The sequence below is a fragment of the Lissotriton vulgaris genome, chromosome 8 (assembly GCF_964263255.1).
Source record: "Lissotriton vulgaris chromosome 8, aLisVul1.2, whole genome shotgun sequence".
Classification (NCBI taxonomy): domain Eukaryota; kingdom Metazoa; phylum Chordata; class Amphibia; order Caudata; family Salamandridae; genus Lissotriton; species Lissotriton vulgaris.
The window spans coordinates 792187243-792212290 of NC_141696.1; the positions used below are offsets into that span (position 1 = coordinate 792187243).

The following is a 25048-nucleotide window of genomic DNA, read 5'->3' on the forward strand; positions in this document are numbered from 1 at the left end:
GAGATCACAACCCTATCAGAGTAGGATGCTGACTAGAGAAATGACAGAGAGGAGTATAGGCATGGCCTGTTCTGGTTTGGACAGTAACGATTGACTCCAGATTCAGAACGGAGAAGCGCCACCTGGGGAGACAAGTAGTGATGAGGCCCCAAATCATGCACTAACTGTAATGGACTCCATTTTCTCTATTATAGAACCCCCGCTCTTAGGGTTGTTAACTGTACAGAACAAAGTATCAGACATCACCCAGGATATTAACAAACCTATAAATCCCCCTGTTCCCACTGGGTCACTTCTTTCCTGGAACATCGCTGGGCTGAGAACGAAAATGGACTCCCCTGAGTGGTCTTCGTTTATCAGCCGGCATGATATATGTCTATTCCAGGAAACCTGGGCTCTGGAGCAGGTGCATTTCCTGGGGTACTTAAATTATGGAATCCTAGTGGAAAAGAAAGGGAAAGGTTGACCGTCAGGCGGCCTGGCGATCTGGATTAAACAAGATCTTGCTGCAACGGTTAAGGTCATTCCTACCAAGCACAGGGATCTCCAGGCCCTCCTGCTGGAGTTTGCAAAGCGAGACCCTATTTATATATACAGTGTATATGCCAGAAGTACCGGGGGAAAGAACTCGGAAATTTTAACACTTCTGAAGGAACACTTAGAAAGTAACTCCCTCCATACTAACAATATTAATATAGGAGGAGATTTTAATGTAACTTTTGAACCTCTACTGAATGACAATTGGGACCTTTCAGACGAAGAAGATAGGGCATGGGGGGTCCCTAAATTGGATTTAGTACCCATCAAAAGATGGACGAAAATTGCTATTCAACTTAACTCTCTCTGCCTAAACAAAGGAGTCAGATCTGCCAACGGTAGAACACCGGGTGATAAAAGTGGGGCTAATACATATAAGACTGGCCCCCGGCAGAGTAGAATAGATTATATTCTTGTTAGCCTGAGCCTGTGGAGGTATCTGCAGGATATGCAAATTATAGATAGAGTAGAGAGTGATCATAATCCCCTATCGGACAAAATATCTTATTGGGAATCATCAGTTGCTTTAAAAAGGGCGACTGACGCCATTACTCCAGTGGACGTTGTTATCACTAATGACATGCGTCACGTCCGCTGGACTAAAGTCGCAGTCAATCAGGAGAATGTAGATTGTATAGCTGGTAAGCTTATTCAGGCAACAAATGATTTGAAGGGGGCAGTGATTGAGGAGCGCTCAACTACTGGAAATGAAAGTGTAACTAGGATACATGAGGCTTTCTTTAAGGACCTACAAACAGTGTTTGTCAAGCCTTCCCAAAAAAGTGGTTCTTGTAATCAACGCCTTCCATGCTGGTATTCAGCAGACTGTAGGCAGGCTCGCTTGGAGTTAGGTAGAGCCCTTAAAAATGGCTCGAGTTTAAATGTCCGTGTAGCTAGGGCAGCGTACAAATCGGCCATTTTCAAATCCAAGCGTTTGTGGGATGAGCAGAGGTGGGCAGACTTGCAGGAAGCAGGACATCATAAAGATCCACGAAAGTTCTGGAACACCTACAGGAGGGGTGTGGATAGTAACTCTAATAAACCACAGAACTGGGTCCCGCAGGATAAATGGGTAGCCCATTTCAAACCTCAGTTTGCGATGCCAGCAGAGCAAGATTCTTCTGTTAAGGTGTCTTTCACACCTTTTTTGGAGGATCCATTTACCTTGGAGGACGTTCAGCTGGCATTGGATAACGTTGGTCCTGGTAGAGCGCCGGGAATCGACGGCATCCCAGCTGATCTATTCCTACAAGATAGGGATTCTTGGGGACCATATATACTACTATTGGCAAATGCAGTGGCAAGGGGAGCACTGGTCCCTTATTCATGGAAAGGGGCCAAAATAATCCCAGTCTACAAGAAGGGGGACAAATCCCAGCCTGGAAATTATCGACCAATTAGTTTGATCAACACTACCCAGAAGATCATTGGTAGGCTTATTTTAAATAAGGTTCAGGTCTGGGAAATGGAGTACAGCATTTTGTCTCACTTGCAGCCTGGCTTTAGAACTTGCGTTAGCACGGTTGATCAAGTTATGCATTTTACTATGCTATACTGGAAGACCGTCCTAATTGGCAAAGGCAGCCTCTATGCCGCCTTCATAGATCTAAGGGCAGCATTTGACTTGGTCCCTCGCCAAACGCTATGGAAAGTACTCAATGATATGGGAATGCCAGGGGAACTTTTGTCTCTAATAAGTAAGCTCCACCAGGAGAATTTTGCCCAGATTAGGTGGGGTAGTCCTTGCAATGTTACACCACAGTTCCCTGTAGAAACAGGTGTCCGCCAAGGATGTGTCCTGGCACCAACATTATTTTCTTTATATATAAATGATGTTGCAAACATTTTAATTGATTCTAATGTTGATGCTCCTATCCTTGCTGGAGGCAAAATCCCTATATTAATGTTTGCAGACAATTGTCTTATAGTTTCAAAGACCCAGAGCGGCTTAGAGAAGGCTCTGACAATTTTCGAGGACTTCTGTGTCGCCCGTGGTTTGGAAGTTAACATTCTTAAATCTAAGTACATGTCTTTTAATGCACCCAAAGCTAACAGGGGTACTGTACATATGAGTAGCGGCCCACTTGAGAAGGTACAGGCATTTAGCTATCTGGGTATCTGCATTCAACAGGACTTGTCCTGGAGGCAGCAGATTGATCTGGCCACCCTGAAGCATCGACAACTTTCAGGAGCTTTGACCATAGAGCATTCTAGGTTTTTGACTAGACCGATAAGTCCGGTGTTAGCGGTTTACAATGGCAAGGTAGTTAGTTCTACTCTGTATGGTGTGGAAATGTGGGGAAATGAAAAGTTAAAGGGGATGACTGTCTCTGAAAATACATTTCTTAAAAAACTAATAAGGTTACCACAAAGCACCCCATTGAATCCTCTGTTTTATGACCTGGGTATAACACCAATAGCTCTAATCACATCTTTGCGCCCATTACTATATTGGCGGCGAATCTGGACCACACCGGAACTGGAAAAATACACCAGAGGGCTGTGGGATGTGATCAATAGTGACGGTTCCCGGAAAGTTAAATGGCTGGGACATATTCAAAATCTTTTGATTGAGTTAGGTCTAGGTGAATTGTGGAAGGATCCATTGCACGCCAGGTTCCCACCGAAGAAGACACTTAAGACTTTGTATTGGAACTTGGTGGCTACAAAGATCTTTAGTACTACTCCTTCACAATCACTTGTAGGTCTATTCTTAGAAATCAAAGATTGTCCCAAACGTGAGGAATTCTGGGATGTCATTACGAAGCCCCTTGACCGCAAGCTCTACTTTCAGCTAAGAGTGGGAAGCCTACCTGTAAGGGCATTCTCTAATAGATGGACCAGTGGGGGCAAGGTGGCTTGTCCAGCTTGCTCAGATGTTCCTGAAACCATTGGCCACCTTCTGTTTGAGTGCCCAATGTATGCTGCGCCGAGGCGAAAGTGGCTAAAACCGATGTGTAGGTAATTGGGAACAAGGAAAGGAATGATTGCAGTTAGACTTATTTGCACCAGTCCTAATATGTCTGTGTACATAGCCGTGGCGAAATTCTTAGGATGGGCATGGACGATTAGAGCCCGACTCCTGAAAGAATAACACATTACTTAATGTCATAGGCTAAGCACCTCTGTTAAGAGTAATATTTTGCACATTTGCACTGTTTATGTAATGATTTTATCTATTTATTCATGAATTTCATAATCTGATTTTAAAAAGGTTTTATTACTAAAAGTTTATACATGTACTTTTATATATATAACACGCTTTTATGACAATTGTCGAATAAAGCTGACTTGACTTGACTTGACTTGAGTTCATAATTTTAGAAACTGGAGTTTAAATTTGATATCTTCAGTTTTAATGCTTCAGTTGTCATCGGATTTTCAGATACTGCTGCTTGGACAGCAGGAGAAAGGTTGAAGGGAAAAGATGATTTTTCCTATTTACAGTCAGGCTCATATGGAAACAGCTTGATCCAACTGGTCTTGCTAATTATTTTTCCAGGTTGATGTGTACCCTCGCCTACATGTGGGTCAAGAGGTCAGCTATCCTAACCATGAGATAAGCCCTAAGAGTCAAAGATTCATAGGAAGGAAAGAACAGTCCTTCATCCTTTCCCAGGCATACAAGAATTCTTTATCAGCAATCTTCTAAATGTTTTCTCCAATCTAGGCAGCACTCAGAGAGGTGAGTACTGGAACAGCTTTTATAAGGTATGTCCACTAGAGAGTGTCTGAATTTCATGGACAATTAGCATTAACTTTCTAGCAAAATCTCTGCCTACATTTCTCAAGGCTAGTGATCCATTTGGTGTGACTGATAGCAGGATCTATGCAGCAAAGCCATATAATGCAACTTTCCAAGTTTTAAAAAGGGACCATTACCTAAGATTATCTCTCTCTTCTGCTTAGCTCTACACGAAGCTCACCCTATCCAGCCTTTTCACCATCAAAGAAAAACACAGCCATTCCCAACAGTTGTAAGCTTTGGTTTCTACTACTGCCACTTACTGAAGAGAATATTTATGGTCTTACATTTCTCTGCAAAATACACCTTATCCTAGAGGTATTGGTCTAGCCATTGGACATTTCAAACAGTACATACTTAGCAATCTGTAATTACCTGATACGTGACCTGCAGTGACTTCAGAAGAATGAAGTGTATCTGATTTGCAGCCTTCATGGGCAGAACCACATCTTTGGTCAGGAAAAACTTTCACTGGTTAGCAAAGAAAGAGCCTAGTCACATTAAATCATTCTATCTGTTCTAAAATACTCTTTAATGAGGCATATTTCCCCAGCATTGCTTCAAAAGACACCGCCTGCCTATCACCATCAGACAAGCTTATGTTGCCCAGTTTCAGATTCCAATAGTGAGTCAGACACGGTTGGGTGCCACTCAGTGGCGGCTCCTCCACTAAGGCTGTGCAGCAGTAAAAGAAAGGAGCAATATAATGATAATAACGCGATGTTATTATCATTTTATTCTTCCCTGCTGTGGCAGCATGAGGGCTGGACTGCTCCGCTGACAGAGCAGGAGAGGAGTGATAGGCACGCTAAAGTGCGCATGATGCTTTGACCTGCCCTCTTGGGCCGGCCAGTCATGCACACTTTAGCATGTGCTCCATGCAGGCTGCGTTACAGCCTGCATGGAGAACATGCCCAGGCACCGAACCACAGTGCTCAGACCAATCACAGTGCTGCATTGAAGCATTGTTATTGGTTGAGGAGAGCCAATCACAACGCTGAAGGGGTGGATGATTGGCTCAGTGGAGCTTGGCTGCTTCCTGTTCGGCGGAAGGGAGATGATGTGGGACGGAGCAGCAAGGAGTTGTTCATTTTTGTTGTTGTTTACAATGATCCCTCCTTTCCCACTCAGACCCTCACCCCCGAACACCCATCCCAGTCTCACCATCCCAGATCTGTGCTGGCCAACACTGGTGCCACTTTGTTTTCATTGTGTATCATGTTTAGGCTGTCCGGAATTCGGTTTAAACTGACTGTAACTGACAGTACACTACCGTTGGAAAATCAGCTGACCCGGTTGAAACCGAGTGTCACTGATTTTCCTAGTTGTTGCGCCACTTGGCCACTTGATGGCGCCAAAGCATTGGCCTGCCTGTGGTCTCCTGGCATGGAGGTGTCAGGGGGAAACACTGCTTCACTGCTTCTGCACCCGGGGAGCCGAGGTGTGAATGGCTCAAGGGCCAGAGCAACACCAGCAGGTGCGACTGCTGCCTTTGGGCGTAGGGGCTGCGCCCTTCCAAGTTTCTTGCCTTATTTATTATCACAAATGTCAATTTGGATGGCACATAAAGCTTTTATGTACCATCCGGATCCACATTTATGATATGAACAAATTGCAGTACACATCGTGTGACAAAGTTAACATTTTTTCCGGTTCCTTGCTGGCATGCTCCGATCATTACTTTATGAGGGTCAGGCAGTAACGTGACACTTTACACAGACGTGCACTAGGGCGCATGTGCTAACCATCGCAGAGGCCGACGGGCTTACCTTACACCAGCCCTAGCCTTCCACGATCAGGTGTCTTTGTTGTCCACCCCCATATGACGCACGTAAGCATTACTTTTTAAGGCAGCCCGAGCGTTTTCAACAACAGCCCGGAAACGCCTCTGGCTGCTTGTCAATCATTGCTGTCTCTGACCCTTTCCTAAGTAATCACAGGGTGGGGGGGTCAAGTGTTATAAGCAAACATCACTGACCCCACCCTGTGATAAATTACAAAGGGTGGGATTACAGTGAACGCATGGGGGCCGCCTATGTGGAGGTGGTAGGCAGAGACACTTTAGAAAGCGATTCGACGAAGGCAAAGCAGGAGCAGGTCTCTCTAAATTGCAGAGATTCCACTTTGAAATTCGGATATTCCCTCCGAGGACGAGCAGCCTCACTAGAAGCAAACAACCGGCGTTTCACGACAGGAATGAGAGAGGATGTGTGGTGTAACGGCCAGAGCTTCATTCTTTGTAGCAGGAAATCAGGTTTGAATCTCGGCGCCCCTAAACATACTGTGATTCCAGGCAAATGAGTTAATTTCCCCATGCCTAAAAACAAAAAAATGTGTGTGGCCTTGTACAATGTAACTGGTGGCACTCCAATACCTTTAGGTCGAATCAGCACTTCATAAACATTATCGGACTCAAAACTCAGCACCTGTTGTATGACACATTTTCAGTGCAAAGTCAGCGTCAGCATCCAAGCGGAAAAGGACACAACACAATATTCTACAGCTATTTTGTTACCCTTTCACTTCTAGGTTAAACATTCAAAACAAATACCGAAAATGAAAAGTACATGCAATTTAAAAAAATAGCATCTGGAATTTCTGCTGTCAGTTAATGTGACCAGTGCACACGACTGAATAATCAGTCAGTCTCAGAATGTAATCCTGTGTTGCCCAGATTGGGAATAAATAATGACATGCATATATATAGTGCTACACCAGGCCCCCTGCTTGGCTCACGTGGGGGAGGGGGGGGCTGTTGTGGTCTGCCGTCTGTCTTATGACGGCTGCACCTGAGTACTTCACAGGTCTTTAAATAGACCATTTACTTAACAAGATATTATTAAAGGAGTGGGCGCCGGGGCACAGGCACTGGAGAAAGAGGTGGCACCCACGTTTCTTGTTTAAATGTGCTGTATGTTTGCTATTATCTCAAAATTCGTGCTTCCATGACATATTCTGCCTATAAATAATGGTGGTGCGGGATACGGATTTGTTCTTTCTGAGAAGTTGGGATCTGGCAGTGTTTGTCATATCGGCATATTTTTACGACCATGCTGCAAGCTCATTCCTTGGAGGAAGAAGAGAGACTGGCGGGTGAGCGATCTTGAAACCCCACCAGGGCTGATACTGCCAACTCAGGGTGAGTGAGCTTTGCTGCCCTACAATGGAAGTCGCTCACTCCATCAAGGAACGGACTATTGCAGAGAACAGCCTGATAATACTGCTGCAAGCGCGCAACACCCATTGGCCTCACCGGGCCTCAGCCCGCCCCCACTCTACCCCCCCCCCCCCCCTCCACCCCCCGCCGTCGTGTGTGACAGCCCAGGATGAGACATATCCCCGGCACCACAGAGCCTCACCCGAACGTTTCACGGGTCTTTAAAAGACCATTTGAATGTTAATTAGGCCTTGCAGTTGTTTCACCCCTTCAAATAGCCCCTGCAGCTCCACTCTGCCTACTGATTAAAGGTTCAGCCCCCCCCCCCCCGACATTTTTTCTTAGTCCCCCCCCCCCCCCCCCCCGAAACTTGGCTCTAGTTGCGCCTCTGTACTGCTGCAAGACATTCACGACTGTGGAGCTATGGGACGAGAGCACCGCAAAGGGACGCGTCATCAATGTGGACGCCTTCATGAACATCCGCCTCGCGGAGGTGACCTACGCAGACCGGAAGGAACGTGTTTCCGAGCTGGATGACCTGTTTGTGAGAGGTCTGTACGTCCACTATGTTCACATTCCCCATGAGGTGGACATTATTAAAACATTTGAGACACAGCTGGAGACCATTTACAGGGTTCACAGATTTGGCGAGAAGGGGCAGAAGGAATTCCTTACATTCCTTACAAAGAAGAAGTAGAAGTGTTGTGACTTCCTATTGAATCGAAATGTGTTTTTCCTTCTTTTGTTTTTTTTAGGGATCTAAGTTATTCTTCTACACCATAATGAGAGATCCTCCTCCAAAAACAATTTGAAACATTTCAATAAGTTGTGCTCCGTTTTTAATGGCTTACAGCTCAGACCACAACCAAAGGTGCATCTGAGCAGCCAGTTAACTGAGGCACATTGTAGGTGCTCAGGAGAAATGAAGACCAAACTCTAGGGTTCTGCAGGCACTGACAACGATTGTCTGATTTGTGCGAGGAAACAATGAACTTTGTTTACTGACCCTTCCTTCTTAATTCTACCTGCTACAGGCACTGCTGCTATGCAGTAGTAAACGGGTAGTATAGATGTTGCTGGAATCTAAAACGTCATGGCAAGTTATTATTTTTGTTCGCTATCATTAAAAGGGCCTTATTTGTAAACTTTTCTTAAAATCAAAAGAGCAAAATCTATTTCCCTTGTTCTTTTTGTTAGATTTTGATATGAATATATTTGTTTAAGGAGGCACTCTATGTATGCAACACATTCCCCGCAGTTATGTAATCACAGCATTTTTTTCCGTAGTGCAATTAATTTCTCTTCTCCCATTGACAGGCTGATCTCGAGTCATAAAACCATTTGCTTGCGCGCTCTTGGCCGTGTTTGTGTGAACACTATAAATATTCACGTTCCTAGCTCAGTGGTTGAAACAATACCTGGGCTGTTCAGCTTGGTGACTATAAACAGCTATCTGACATCATCCTGCACTGTACATTCCGGGCATACACATTTACACAACCCCCCTGAAAAAATACAGATGTCTCACGAGCCACACTCTAACCCTGTGTAAACAGTGACCTGTGGGCAGGGGGAGTGTGGCTTGTACCGTGGACAGAAAGCACAAGGCAAGGGGATCACAGCCTTAGGCAAGTTATAGAGGACTAGGTTGTAGCGTCTTTCCTTTAAAACTAATGGGGAGATACCTTGCGGGGTCAGAGTTCAGAGCTTTACTATTGATAACAAATCACAGGATCAACGGGTGCATTCTTGAGCACCTCAGCAGGTTGAGCACCCCTTCCAGAGAAACGTGGTGACAAAGAGGTATGTATTGCTGCAGGGCAAACCTAACTATTGCGTCGAGTAATGTTATTTATAAAGGGCAAGAAGACAATTCAGTGTGTTTTGTGCACACACATATAGTCCTTTTTGGTTAATATTGTTTTAGGAGAATGCATGTGAAAAGGAGCTTCTTTGGAGAAAATTGGTTTTACTTTTGACCGTTTTTAGGGTTTATGGTCTTGGATACGTGTTTTTTTCTTTGTGTAATGACTGTGCAGCTTTTCAGAGTCTGCGACGCAGCATTTCTGTGGGAATTACACTTCTATGCTGAACTGTAGAAAATACTAAGCAACTCCCACCCTCTTTTGGAGGGAATCCCACTTCTTGGATTCATCTTCGCCATCCAAAACGAGCAAATTGCCGCCCATCAATTTCATTGACCTCACCTGACCTGGTAACCTTCCGCACATTACATAAATTAGTCCATCCTCCATGATTTCAGTATGCTCTTTCGAGTCTTAGGGCGAAGAGGAGTGCAGAGGTAGACGAAATTGATAGAGCGGTGAGGGTGTACAAATGCGCAGCAGGTGCCAAAGCTAATTCCACGAGAATTGTGAAAATCCATCCGCTTTCATTGTATTGCTGTAGAATTAACAATCTATGAGGAATTATACACAGTTCAAAATCCTACAAACATCTATATGTTCTCCATGCATCTCTGCATTAACTGTAAACTAATATGGTAATACACTGCCTCTTCCTCCCCATCACACTGATGCCTTTTATTTTTGTTTTCGTTTTTAAAACATAAATAAAAGGCTTTATCATTTACAATCCCAATAGCTTAAACTCGCATAAATGCGAGACCTATTGCATTGCAAATGCTCGTTAAATCTGAGATGCACAATCAAAGGACAATGGAAAATATTTCATGACTTTATTAAGCTTATGTAGAGCAGTATACAATTTCTGAAGAAAAATTGAAAAGGCAATCATAAAAGCAAAGTGTCCCATAAACACCGGCAAAACACTGTTTCAGTTGTTGTTTGTGGCGCGAAAATGAGTAAACACTGAAAAGCACTGTTTTTTTGAGGTATGGAAATCACTGGAAAACACTGAAAAAACACCACCAGAATTTACCAAAAATAGAAACTGAAAACAGGAAAGCCTAATCATGTTTTTGAAAACTGATGAAGACTCCTTGCCGTTTAAATGTCAGAAACGCATGTGTTGCAACACGTCTATAAGAACATTTAGAATTAGTTTGTCATCTGTTCCAGCTCTTAGTGGCAGAAATACTCTGGTGGTGAAAGTGCACTTTACAAGAGAAAAATCATAAGCATTGAGATTAGGCAACCCTGAACTAGCTTTCCCATGGAGGAAATCTCTAGATTGTCAGTTATCCCACAGCTTCAAAGGGTCTCACTGTGACTGCTTCTTTTTCTTGCCAGATGCCACAAAAAAGGCAGAAAGCTCTACTTGAGGATATGCCACTATAAAGTGTTAAACGTCTCCTCTCAGAACAGAAGGCTATGATATGATAAACTGTCATTCCTTTTACCAAGCCTTGGATCCGTGACATTCTAATTTTGACAGATGGCTGTTAAAAATGAGAGAACTGAAGCTCAGTAAGTCTGGATTTCTTGGAAAGCTTCAGACCTGCAGTAGGTTTGCAAATCTTAACACCTTTCCTAGATGGTAAGAACATGAAAGAGAAACTAAATACCACTGTTCGATGGGAGACCACCCAGTCGCAACCTGCCAAACTCCAGGTTTACAGTAGTTTTTGAAAAGGCATTAAAGAACATCCTTGCCAAAAGACATTCTTGTGACATATAAAATAAAACATATGTCTGCTAACTAGTTATGTGTTGCAAGAATGGGGCTTCCAGCTTCTTAGAAGCCAAACTTAGTAAAAAGCTGAATTTGAACATTGTGTAATGTTTCCAATATGTAAAACTCTGCAGGCTCTTTGGTAACATCATCTTTTGACCTAGTTAGTTCTTTCCCATTGAATGTTTTTTAATGCAGCTGGACCTTGAAGTTGTAATGCACATACTGCACAAAGTCAGTGGACTTGCCTGATGCCAATTTTACTACTTACATGACCAAGATTGGTACAGATTCTAACCCACTCTCAAGCCTGGCATGCAGTGCTAAATGAATGCTGCTCAGCTCATGTGCCGTTATTGCTATAAATATGGGTGAAGAAAGCCTCACCTTGGGCGCTGTGGCGTATTTGACTTTAAATAGACGTGGCTCCTCCGCAATGGCAGAGGAGTGACGCCCCACTGCCTTGCCAGCAAACGAAAAATAAAACAGCAATCGGGCTGGAGAAACCGCACAGACTCCCTGGTCTGGAAAGGGCATCTTTCCTGCCCGCTCAGACCAATCCCCTCACAGCTCTGCAGTTGCGCCGGAATTGGTCTGAGCGGCTGGGAGTCTGTCCTATGGGCTGCTGTGACCCAGGAAGAAGAGGCCAACAGGAACAATGCAATGCGGCGTCAGGTACGTTTTTAATTATTAATAACCTGTCGCCCCCGCATCCTGCGCTCACTCTCCCCCCACGCTCACCCCACCCGCCTCACCACCCTTTGTTAGTGGCGCCCGCCACTGACTGTAAATGCCACATGAAATTTGTGTGCACATATGCAGACACATAGACAAGTAAAAGATTCTAGTTAGTTTTGCCAAACCAGTTGTCATGTTTAAGGAAAGCACATGCACTGAGGTGTTGTTTGACAGCCATTCACTCCACAGAGGTTAGAAATACCAGCAATCCAGGTTAATATCAATCAAAATAAAGTTCTGGGTAAGACACACAAAAGATGGAGTGTCCAACAGTGTAAAATTCTTCATGGCGACCTATTTCTGAGCAAGGTAGGCATCTGGAGTTCCTACTTTCTAGTGTTATTTAAAGCTATTACGAAAGGGTTACCCATTCCACCTACTTGAATAGGGGCCGAAATTATCCCCATTTTTAAAAGGGGTTCCGGTGATGGCTGCAAACTACAGACCAATAGGTCTTATAGATAGGCTATTTGGTAAGGTGATCTTGGGCAGACTTTAGGATTGGCTATCTGCCAATGGGGTTCAGACACCACTCCAGGCGGGCGTCAGAGAGTCTACAAGTACAATCGATCAAGTGTTCCACCTAGAGATGTTGTACCGGAAGACTATAACTTAGGGTGGGGGGCAACTTTATGTCGATTATGTAGGCCTGCGTTCTGCCCTTGATTTAGTACCAAGACCGATGGTTAGTTGGGTTCTTTCCGAGATGGGGGTGCCTTGCTATTTGCTTGACATAACAGTTAGACTGCATCTTAATAACTATACAGAGGTCAGGTTTGGTAGCGAAGGTGAGCTAACTCATCCCTTCCCTGTAACTAGATGAGTCAGACAGGGTTATGCACTGGCACCCACGTTGTTCACACTTTATATTAATGGCCATGTACATTTTCTGGACCAGTGTGATAAAGGTGCACCCAGACTGGCAAACACAATGGTTCCTGCACTCATGTTTGCCAATGATACTTTACTTCTCTCCAAATCCCCCATGGTACTCTAAAAATCGTTGGACCAATTTGAGTACTGTTTTTACCCAGAGTTTTATATAGCGCGAACTTGACCCGAAGGTATTGGGTATCAGGACACTTTACCTGAGCACCAGTTGCGTTACAGATGGACACCTTCATTTTTTTGCTAGGCAGGGGGAGATTAAGTGATTTGCCCAGAATCACAGGATGTTGAGCGCCTTTGCCGAGACTTGAACCTGGTTACCCAAATTTGAAGTCGACCGCCCTAGCCATTAGGCCACATCCTCTCCCCTGAGTTTGTAGAATGAGGGGTCTAGAGATCAGTGTGAGCAAAACTAAGTATATGGTCCTGAACCCGGGGCATTCGACCAAGGGTAATCCAACATTCGCAGGGGTCTCGTTAAAGCGAGTGCGCACTTGTGTGTATTTAGGAATAACATTGATTGAATCCTTGCGGCGGCAAGCTCGCATAACACAGCACAGATTAAAAATGGAGCAAGTGGTGGGAGGAATTCTCAAGATGTCACTTAGGTCTCAGTTTTGCCCTAGTCAGCTGGCCTTACAGATATATAATCATCAGGCTTTGGGGACATCTGGGTGCAACCACATTAGTTATGGCGGAAAACCGCTTTATGCGTCAGTTGGTAGATGTACTTGTAAACGCCTCTGCTTCCACTTAGGCTGGATTTTGGGCTGAGAGTATTTTCTGGTAGAAGAGGACTGTGCCCCGTACTGTATTGGAGGAGGATCTGGCCTACCCAGGAGCTTCACCCCTATCGGCAAAGGCTTGAAGAAAAACTATCTTGAGTAGGTTCAATTAGGGTTCCCTGGATTAAGTGTGTGAAATCTATATTGACTGAGATTGGGATGCAATGTTTAAGGAGTGCCCCGGGTGAGGCTGGGGATATCTCCAAGCCTTATACTAAAACTGCATATTGGCAACACAGAGACTCACTCTTACACACACAGACGTGACTTATTACCATAACAGGTGCTTTTTTTCTTGTTGTTAAGGTCTCCTTCATAAAGGAGTACTTTCTGGATGAAATAGAGCCCCCACCAGCGAGGTGGCTGTATCCCCAATTCTGATACAATACCTTGCCGTTCCAAGCTTTTACTGCCAAGCAGTCATGAGTGGCAAGGGCCGCTGAGTGGCAGTGCCTGGCCTGTGGTGCAACAACGGAACCATCAAACATATTATGCTTTTCTGCCCATCCTAGGTAAGTAGCAGTATGTGCTGGATCATTCTGCTATGTCGGAATTTGGGCCCTAGGGAGTACAAAGAAGCCCTTCAGATATTGAGATATGATACCAGCAAACCATTGATCTTTGCTCTTTCTCAATACCTAATGGGTGTGGAGAGTAAGGCAAAAAAATGGGCATCATTCAGGAAAATCTGCATAATGGCGATTCGTCATTATTTAGAGGCGACGGGATGTGCAGCAGTCACATACCAACTTAGGAGCCACATTTAGGGTGCCTAGTCATTTTAATTGTTGGTTGCTGGTCAACTCTTCTTTTATGTGTGTATTACATTATTTATTGTTGAAGTTTAGCCATAAGAACAACTGGATGTGCAATTTATTTTTTGCGTGCCATTTCTCCAGTCAGGGAGTTACCTGACGCTACCCTGCTGTTATTGTTTAACACGCCATCTTTGTGCTATAGTGTTTTTACTATCGAAAGCCCATGGGGGCTATTTAGCATGGAAGAATGTGCATGCAGGTAGCAAATGTATTTCACATTTCTGACTATTTGCACTATTGAAGGACTGGGTTATTTAGGACCCAGCGGTGCCAGGGGACAACACCTGAAACCTTCGTGGGTAACCTGCTCCGGCGTACGAATCACAGAGACACAGGACACTTCCTTCGGCGTCAAAAGATTCAAGGTTTATTTACTGCAGGGAAACACAGAAGTCACAGGAAGTACAACGAGTGTAGTTCGGGGAGACTGCTTCAAATTGGTTCTGTGGATCGCTCCTTTTATACACGATTCTCCCATAGGTTTACATGGTACACAAAGGTTTACGACCCGGTTCCCACAATTATCCCCGAGAGGGGTCGCTTTGGTCACTTTGATACATTCAAGGTCCGGAACATAAGTACGGAAACATTTGGCGGTTCCCAACTGTAAAAACCCATCTTCCCACCATTAGTACATTCCAATCAGCAGTAAAGCAGATCGAAGAAGGAACAAGAACAGGTGTGGAGGAAGATGGAAACAGTGGGGAGATTGGAAGGGGTGTAAAAGGGGAGGTATCAGGAAACACGAGCTACAGGCTTCAAAGGGACATGCCTAATGAGATGCACGGCTGAGACAATAAACCGGCACGGCAAGATGAGCCTCGAGCGGGGCCATCTGCCTTACAGTATCATCCCCCTCATCATAAAGACACTTTCAAAGGACATGTGTCTTCCGCAGATATCTTGGGAATCCCAGGGTCGTGAAGCGGACAACGTCCGTTCGCTGGCTACTTGAGGGCAAGAGACAAAATGGATGCCGTATCTAAGATGGAACCCGTGGGTACAGATGAAAGACCCACGTAACAAACGAACGGTTTAAGTTAGCACAGTGAAACTGCGCACACTTACTAAACTCGTCATTTGCGGTTCGTAGATACCAGACTCGACCATATTCGTGCGAGTCGAAAACACCACTTACAATTGCCACGGAACCTCAGACGCTCCTTTTGCCCTCATGTAGGCAAGCACTAGTCGGAATCATACTCGATATTCATCAGACCATCTAGATGTTGCTGTAACATAGCTCTGTCCAACCGAGTCCCCTTGGTAACAGGTGGCTGTCTCATACACGTTGTAGCACAGAGGCCACATAAGGCAGGACCACACTGCACACAAAGGCAACACGTGAACAGGAACGCCACAACAACTCCGATAATCATCAGAATCTTCCAACCCCAAGTCGACATCAGGCCCCAAAACCACCCAAGTAGCGTCCAATCCCCTACATCCACGTGTATGGATTCAGAGATCTTATGCAACTTTAAGATGGCTTGATAGACAGTCGGAGCATTATCAGGAATGAAAATACAGCAGCTCGAATGGATCACCTTACACACCCCACCTCGATCTGCTAAGATCACGTCTAAAACCATACGGTTTTGTAACGTCATAAGTCTATCCGCCTGAAGTTCTGTGGTGATATTACCAAGGGCACTGGCAGTAATATTAGCTGTCGATTCTACCACTCGAGTCAACTGTCTCAGGTTCCTACTATTAACCATAGGTCCCCAAAACGGGAGGAAACCCTTGAAAAAGTCTCCTGCCTCTTGACCGGCAGTATCCTCTTCGCTAATTACGCCTCTCACAACTCTAGTCTTGTGATAATCTGCATCTACAGTGAACGTCGGAGGCAACAAGTTTGCAATAAAACACGAGCCCATGAAGTCAGAGGGCAACCATGCATACGCACGATCATGACAGACAAAGTAGGTACCCTTGGCAGCCAGAAACACAGGGGACGAGACCATCGGCAGCATGTAATTTTCAGTGCAAGCACTCTCTCCAAGTCGGGCTTTCGATCTTCGGCCACGACCCATTAGACAAAAATTACCAATGTGGGGTACGACCCATATCGGAGGCGAGCTTTTAAGCTGTTTATCACTCGTGAGCGCACTATACTCAACCTTACTTAGGACCCTATAGGCTTGTACCTCTTCCACTGGAATGAGCGACGGCTCATAGATATCTCTATCTAAGTCTTCTATCGCTATAGACAAAGGCTTGTGATACGAGCCAGGGCCAAAGTAGGGAGAACGTGGCTCTCGATTGGGGTAAGAATCTAGTGCGCTTCGAAACATTGTTTGAAATGCTCGAGCGGACCCTTGGGAACTATACGGTAACACCAGATATGGAATTCCCTTATCCGTGGTATGTGGCATCAACCCACACACCCAACAATTAGTAGTGTTAACCACTAACTGGTGCTGGTAAAGGAGCTGAATAAAGGAATTGTTGCGGAATTCTGCACGTCTAGCCTGCTCGTGTTCGGGTAAGATGTGAAAAGAATGGGGAGATGCAACGGTGGTAAGTTTAGGGTCAGGAGTAGGAGTGGGTATGGCAGAAGATAAGAAACGAGACATCATGTAATACACCCCACCCCCCAATAGTGCAGAAACAGTCAAAAGCAATACGAATATTTGAAACATAAAACATTTGGTACGACTAAGTTGTTGTAGCTTGAACCTTTGCACCTGAGCTTCTTCCAAGTCCATCAGCTTCGAAAATGCCATCCCCTACGACCGTCCGCAACGTTTCTTGACGCACTTCGTTCTGTGTAGCAGTAGTCAATCCCTAGGAGTTCCCAGGAACCGACGGTCTTTAACCTAGTGTCAAGACCTACTAACCAGAAGGAAGTACACGCGCGGCCCTACGGCCTTTATTCACAATGTATATGCAAAAATGTCTCTCAGCTGTGGAAGCAAAAACACATATGGAACGAAACTCAATATATATACAAAGATAATTACAATAATACGAGTGTTCAAACTGATCGTGGAAAACGGGATAATGCAATGGTCAAGGAACAGAACAGGATCTTTTATTAGTCTTTAGTGCTGGATCGCAAAAAGTATCGAGTTTTCCCAGGACGTGTCTGTTCGTCAAACAAAGGATCCGTTGAAGAGACAGCGTTCTGTTGATCAGTTGAATGTTCTGGTCTTGAGTCTTTTGATGACAAATGTTCAACAGTGTCTTTCTGCTGCACTGAGGATTCTCCGACAGGTTGTGCGTCGCTGAAAGGTACAAACGCCGGCAATCCTTCGGATTCAGTTGATGCAATGCCTCTCCTCACCCACGAGTCTGCCGGCAACGGAATAGGGACTTTCTTCGTATGGGTGGCGTGCACCCAGTTTTTCCGACCCTCTAGACGAACAGCAGTTCTCGTGGCAAGGAGGACCTGGTAGGGTCCAGTGAATCTGGGCTCCAAATTCTTCTTGCGCGTAAAATTGCGCGTCACCACCCAGTCTCCAGGCTGGAGCTGGTGACCTGGACCCTCCGTCTGCGTCGGCAATGCTTCGTAAACCTGTTGGTGAATTAACCTCAGTTTAGCAGTCAAGTCATGAAGATAATCAATCAACATTGGGTACTCAAGATCACAGAACACACCCGGCCTAGGGACCCCCCAAACATTTGCAGGACGACCGAACACTATTTCATAGGGACTGAGCCCTACTCGGGAGTGTACGGTTGCCCTTGTTGACAGTAATGCTAAGGGTAAAGCGTCAGGCCACGAGAGACCAGTCGTAGCCTGAATCTTCGCTAGCTTCAGTTTAAGGGTGCCGTTATACCCTTCAACCAAACCAGCTGACTGGGGATGATTGGCGCTGTGGAATTTTTGATTAATTCCAAGGCCCTTACACACACTCTTCATCACACTCCCCACAAACTCACTTCCGTTATCCGACCATACAATCCGAGGCATTCCATACCGAGGAAAGTATTCCTTCAGTAGGATTTTCGCAGTAGACAAAGCAGTGTTGTCTTTGAGGGGATAGGCTTCAATCCATCGGGAGAACGCGCAAACCACAACTAAAACGTATTTCAGGTTATTGCATCGCTCCATATGGATGAAGTCTAATTGGATCACCTCAAAGGGACATGAAGGGGGAGCAAAACTACCAGGAGGAGTTGGGGTTCCCTTCCCAGGATTGTACAACATACATACCATACAGTTCTTAACCAAGCGTTCAGCACATTTCGTGATACCATCATTCTTCCACACAGGAGACAGCAACTTACAAATACCTTTCACGCTAATATGTGCTAACCCATGCGCCATTGTCACAACAGCCAGCACATACGCATCCGGTAACATCCATCTCTTATGTTCCGACAAATCAACCCAACAACCATTCACATCCAACTTTCCCGTACTTTCTTTCCACTTCGTCTTTTCAGTCTCGGTGGCCTCATTCTGAATTGCTTTCACACTTTCGATAGTGTCTTCACACATACTCGACTCTGCAGGCCACCTAACCGAACTCGTCACATACATTCGAGTGCTAAGGTTCCGGGCAGTCTCCTTAGCAGTCTCATCCGCAAACGCATTACCACGACCAACATCATCCGTCACCTTACGATGCGCACTACATTTAACAATCGCTACCTGCTTAGGCAACGTAAGTGCATCCAAAAGATCATTCACAAGCTGACCATGCTGAATCTTCGTACCATGCGATGTCAGAAAACCTCTCTCTCTCCACAACCGTCCAAAACTATGGGCGACGCCAAAAGCGTATTGGCTGTCGGTAAACACATTCACACGTTTCCCTTTTGCTAACACACACGCTCTAGTGAGAGCGATCAGTTCTGCAGCTTGGGCAGAATTCTGATTTAATCTTGCAGCCTCAACAACAGTATTCAACGTTACAACAGCATATGCAGTAGTCACATCGCCATTCGGCAATTTAAAACATGAACCATCCACATACAGCGTTCCATCTGGATCTTCCAAAGGAGTGTTTTTAAGGTCCACTCGACCTTTTGTTTCCTCTTCTGTCCTCAAATAACAGTCGTGTTCTGTTATTTCATCTGACTCTGAACTAATTGGTAACAAAGTCGCCGGGTTCAGGACATTACAACGTTTTATCTGAATGTGGCTTGCCAACAGCGTCAACTCGTACCCAGACAACCTTGCACTCGTCAAGTGCTGAGTTTTCGTACGATTTAAAAGAGTATCGACTGCATGCGGAACCATCACCGTAAGCATATTATCCATGACCAATCCTGCTGATTGTCGGATGGACACCGCAGCTGCCGCTGTTGCTCTCAAACAACTCGGCAATGCTCTAGCTACCGGGTCCAAGGTCGAGGAAAAATATGCACATGGACGTTGCTTACCACCAAAAGGTTGCGTTAAGACACTTAAAGCACAACCTTCCCTCTCGTGAACATATAACGTGAACGGCTTACTGTAATCAGGAGTACCTAACACAGGGGCCGAACACAATGAATCACGCAATTCAGAAAAACTTTTCTGACATTCTTCCGTCCATGGTAAAGGAGTTGAAACATCCTTGCACGTGAGAGCTACCAATGGTTTCGCTAGCAATGAAAAATTTGGAATCCATTGCCTGCAATACGACGTGATACCTAGAAAGGCACGCACATCTCTTTGGGTTGTTGGCACAGCCATTCGCGCAATCGCTGCAGTTCTCTCTGGGGTCAACCGTCTTCCCTCCTTTGACAATAAGTGACCTAGATAGGTTACTTCTTGACAACAATATTGGAGCTTAGAAGGTGACACCTTGTGATGTAAGTCACAGAGATGTTGCAGCAACGACACCGTAGCAATTTTTCAAATGTCCTGAGTATCTGCGGCTACCAATAAGTCGTCGACATATTGGATTAAGGCCGCACCAGCCGGCAATGAAAACGCATCCAGTTGACCCTTCAAGGCTTGACTGTAAATCGATGGACTGTCACAGTAGCCCTGAGGAGCGCGTTTGAACCGGAAGCTGCGTCCACCAAGAGAGAAACCGAAAAGGTCTCTGCTCTCTTCTGCAATGGGAATGCTGAAGAACGCATTCTTCAAATCGATCACCGAAAACCATGATGCAGAAGCTGGAATCCGAGTCAGTAGCGCCGTGATGTCAGGCACAACAGGAAACTGAGGAATCACAATTTTATTTACCTCCCGTAAATCGATAACAAAACGATAAACAGGTGGTTTCGAAGGATCAGTACGTTTTAGAATGGGCAGTACAGGGCTGTTGCACACGTTTCCCCGCGTCTCTTCAATAACGTCTTTCTCGATCAAATCATAGATGATCGCTAACAGTGCTCGTTCACCATCAAGAGAAATACGATACTGGGGAATACGTGGCAATCGTACATTGGATTTCAACTGAACAACATAAGGGGAGATGTCAAGCAGGCCCACATCATTGGGACCTGTTGCCCACAAAGATGCAGGAAGAGAACTCAATTCCGGTGGAAGCTTATCGAGAGACAAGTACATAGGAGAGACAACCCTCTCTCCTAAAGTAAGCTTTACACCCGCAGGAGAACAATACAGAGTTGCATACAAACGTTTTAGCAAATCCAGGCCCAAAAGATTTTCACCACAACCCGTAGTCAAAATCAACGGAGCTTCTAGCTCACGAGGCCCAATTGTAAGGGGCAAAGGGCGTGAAACTGGATTGCTAACGGGGGCGCCAGAAAATCCAAGGGAAACATTTGTTAAGCCAGACAAAGGTGCGCCAGGGAGTTTCGAATGCATTATGGAACTTTTCGCTGCACCAGTGTCCAACAGAAAAGGCTCAACGACGCCCGATGTAGCAACTGCGACGTAAGGCCCTCTCTGATCAACCGGAACTGATACCACTCCCTCTCCTTGTCTATGGCTGTCCTAGTAATTACTGTCGTCAGTTCCCTGATCGACATAATAATCGTCTACATTGTACTGCGCAGATCGTCCTTGCGATGATCCACGTTGATCAAAACAATTATTAGAATTAGATGAGTTATCTGAACGATCATTTTGAGCACCACGACCCCTACCGCGTGATGTCTGCTGTGAACCACCACGACCTCCTCTAGATGAATTACCGCTATTACGATCGTTTGGAACAGGACAATTGAATTTTAAATGACCCTCCTGTCTACAATAGGCACATTGATTGTACCCCAACGAAGATCTTTGGGAAGAGGAGTCATTTCGGGATTGTGATCGATTAGATTGCGACTGTGATCTATTTTTTTGCGAAGCATTCTGATTCGAACGTGGAGGATATGCTTGCTGCAACAACACTTTAGTTTTAAGCTCTTTCGTCTTTTTGTCAGCGCGGTCGTTCTCTTCTTTCTCCCTGTTCTCATAATATTGTGCTGTGGCCAATATTTGAGCTGAGGTAGAAACGGCCCACGCACTTTCTGAGTTCTTCAATTTATTGCCCAAATCGGGCAATAAATTTGAGACAAATTTATCCACGAACAACCGTTGACCACCCTCAGTACCCATATCCTGACCACTATGGTCGATAAATGCCTCCTCGAATCTCATAAAGAAGTCGGAGACACTCTCGTCCTTCTTCTGTCTACAGGCTGACAATTTATCCCAATTCACCCTCATAGCTGGCATAAGAGTTTTCATTAGCGTGATTATTCTTTGAGGAAGAGCAGCAATCAACTGCTCGGGTTTAGCACCACCAGTTTGTCGACCATCCGCCGCTATAATGGCAGCCCAATCACCACCTAATTCATTTGGATGATTTTCCTGACGAATCTTAGCCCATATCGGTTGCGGTACAACATTACCAAACAGCATGTCAATATCGGCAAGATTCATTACCGTAGCGTCTACGAGCTGCGATAATTCTTTATAATACCCCGCAGGATTTTTGCGAGGGTCAGGCAAAGATTGCTTCACCTGTAAAACTTCTGATCGTTTCCATGGGAGATGTATCCATACTCTCTGAAAGAACGGCAAGATCGGAGGTTGAGCTGCAGGATTACCTGGCATCCACACTGGTGGAACTTCACGCATAGGAAACTGACCAGACTCATCTGACTGTCTTTCAACATCTTCAACAAACAGGGCTTGAGGTATAGGAGTGGGACGAAAAGATAGCAACCGCTCAACAGCACGTCGAACATTAGTATCCACTATCAGTCCATTCGAGAACTGAAGCTGTAGATCAGACAAAGCGGTCAGCACCTCGTCAGGTGCATCAGCCGATATCTGATCACGAAGGACCTTACACATTTCTTCGAACACGTATCTTTGTGTCGGTTCATTGAATTGGCAAAACGTATCAAGTACACTACGTGGTGGATTTCTAAGGGGATGCGTCATCCAACCCATCGCCATATTATATAGCGAAGCACGTTCCCTGTTACCGGGAAGCTGACTACGTCTCTGAGGACCATCTGAACCAGCGGACCCCAGAACAGGTCCGAGAGAATGAAAGAAGCTAGCCGCAAGAGGAGAAGTACGATTACGAGTAGAGGGAGAAGTATAGCACACAGGACTAACAAGCGAAGGAGTAGAGACAGAAGCAACAGCAGGAGTTAACAGAGCAGGAGCAGTAGCGGGAGCAGGAGTATGTGGAAGCGGAGGAGCAGTAGGGATAGCAACAGGCAAAGGAGCAGGAATAGTCGGAAGAACGGGTGCAGGTTGAGGAACAGGCGGAGGAAGAATAGGTGGAAGAACAGGTACAGGGGGGGCCACAGGAACTGCGGCACCCTGTACATACGGAGGTGGCGACTTCATAAGATAGGACATTAAAGGATCCTCAACTATTTCTTCCTTCTTTTCCGACTCCGTAGGCAGAGCAGGATAGCATTTATCTATAGTCATACGCTGTAGCCTATCAAACACTTCCTTTTCCTTAACCTCCTTGTCACGCTGAAATTGCTCTGCTTTCTTCACAATGGCAGCAACACCATCTCTCTGATTTCGTTTAGTCTGTCTGATTTCTTTCTGTCGGGCTTCTTTACGCCACAACCGAAAGGCATCAAACATGGCCGGCCTTGACTTTTTCTCGAACAGTTTAGCCTCTAGATTATCTAAGATCGGGGTCTCAAAGCTACCATGAGGTGGCCAACTAAGGACACCGTCCTTCTTAGTATAGCGAATCCAATAATCATTAAAGGTAATCGGGCCGAGCCCGTGTTTACTGTACTGCTCATAAGTCGGAGTTCCAACCGGAGGTATCGGACACGAGTCCTCCAGTCGGGAATCCGCACCACAACGTCTGAAACAACTAAACAAAGTACTGCGACCAGGCATCTTGCACACTAGCCGAGTTTCACAAACGTCAAGGGTTACGGGATTTACCAAGTCCCAGCAAAAAGCAAAAACCCTCGGTTTTTGGCGACTGCAGACGTCAAATATCACAACAAAGTACCAAGGACTACAAATGCAATGGAACCATGCAACAACTAAGCAACCACAACCAAAACTCTGGGAGCGACCCACAAATACTTAACTCAAAGATCGATGGCGTCGCCAGGAAGGCCCGTCAATCGTCTCGCTATACCAAGGTCTACGCCAGGCGCCAAAACAGGTCTACAGTCAGGGCAGCAGTCCGTCGCAGCCGTCAGGAGGCGGGAATCTTCGCGGGAAAAGTCTTCGGGCCACTTGTTTCGACAACAGGATCGATGAAGCGGAGTGCACCTTCCCTCGGAGATTTCACACGAAGTTCCTCACGATCGTCGGGCTTGGACCGGTACCACTGATGCAGCCCCACGTTGGGCGCCAACTGAAGGACTGGGTTATTTAGGACCCAGCGGTGCCAGGGGACAACACCTGAAACCTTCGTGGGTAACCTGCTCTGGCGTACGAATCACAGAGACACGGGACACTTCCTTCGGCGTCAAAAGATTCAAGGTTTATTTACTGCAGGGAAACACAGAAGTCACAGGAAGTACAACAAGTGTAGTTCGGGGAGACTGCTTCAAATTGGTTCTGTGGATCGCTCCTTTTATACACGATTCTCCCATAGGTTTACATGGTACACAAAGGTTTACGACCCGGTTCCCACAATTATCCCCGAGAGGGGTCGCTTTGGTCACTTTGATACATTCAAGGTCCGGAACATAAGTACGGAAACATTTGGCGGTTCCCAACTGTAAAAACCCATCTTCCCACCATTAGTACATTCCAATCAGCAGTAAAGCAGATCGAAGAAGGAACAAGAACAGGTGTGGAGGAAGATGGAAACAGTGGGGAGATTGGAAGGGGTGTAAAAGGGGAGGTATCGGGAAACACGAGCTACAGGCTTCAAAGGGACATGCCTAATGAGATGCACGGCTGAGACAATAAACCGGCACGGCAAGATGAGCCTCGAGCGGGGCCATCTGCCTTACAGTATCATCCCCCTCATCATAAAGACACTTTCAAAGGACATGTGTCTTCCGCAGATATCTTGGGAATCCCAGGGTCGCGAAGCGGACAACGTCCGTTCGCTGGCTACTTGAGGGCAAGAGACAAAATGGATGCCGTATCTAAGATGGAACCCGTGGGTACAGATGAAAGACCCACGTAACAAACGAACGGTTTAAGTTAGCACAGTGAAACTGCGCACACTTACTAAACTCGTCATTTGCGGTTCGTAGATACCAGACTCGACCATATTCGTGCGAGTCGAAAACACCACTTACAATTGCCACGGAACCTCACTATATGTCTTATTCGTTTTACAGCTGTTTTATGTGCTTTTAAGGACTACTGTTGAAATAGGGATTTTCGAGACATTTAAATCCTTCATGGCTTAATGATCTATTTCATGGATACCACTACAGCAGTAAGGGAGATTGTCTCAAATAGGGTGGATTTGTAGATGTTTGT

The 25048-nt window shown here is 45.5% G+C and overlaps 2 protein-coding genes across 3 annotated transcripts in view; both read left to right on the top strand.

Annotated features, from left to right (window-relative positions):
- The window catches only part of FHL2 (four and a half LIM domains 2), a 404990-nt gene that overhangs the window by 43122 nt on the left and 336820 nt on the right, over positions 1–25048 (top strand). The window lies entirely within an intron of this gene.
- On the top strand, positions 7446–8136 carry LOC147697996 (U7 snRNA-associated Sm-like protein LSm10). The gene is made up of 2 exons (XM_086933384.1): positions 7446–7538; positions 7843–8136. The coding sequence occupies exons 1-2, from the start codon at positions 7446–7448 to the stop codon at positions 8134–8136; spliced, it is 387 nt and encodes a 128-aa protein (XP_086789510.1).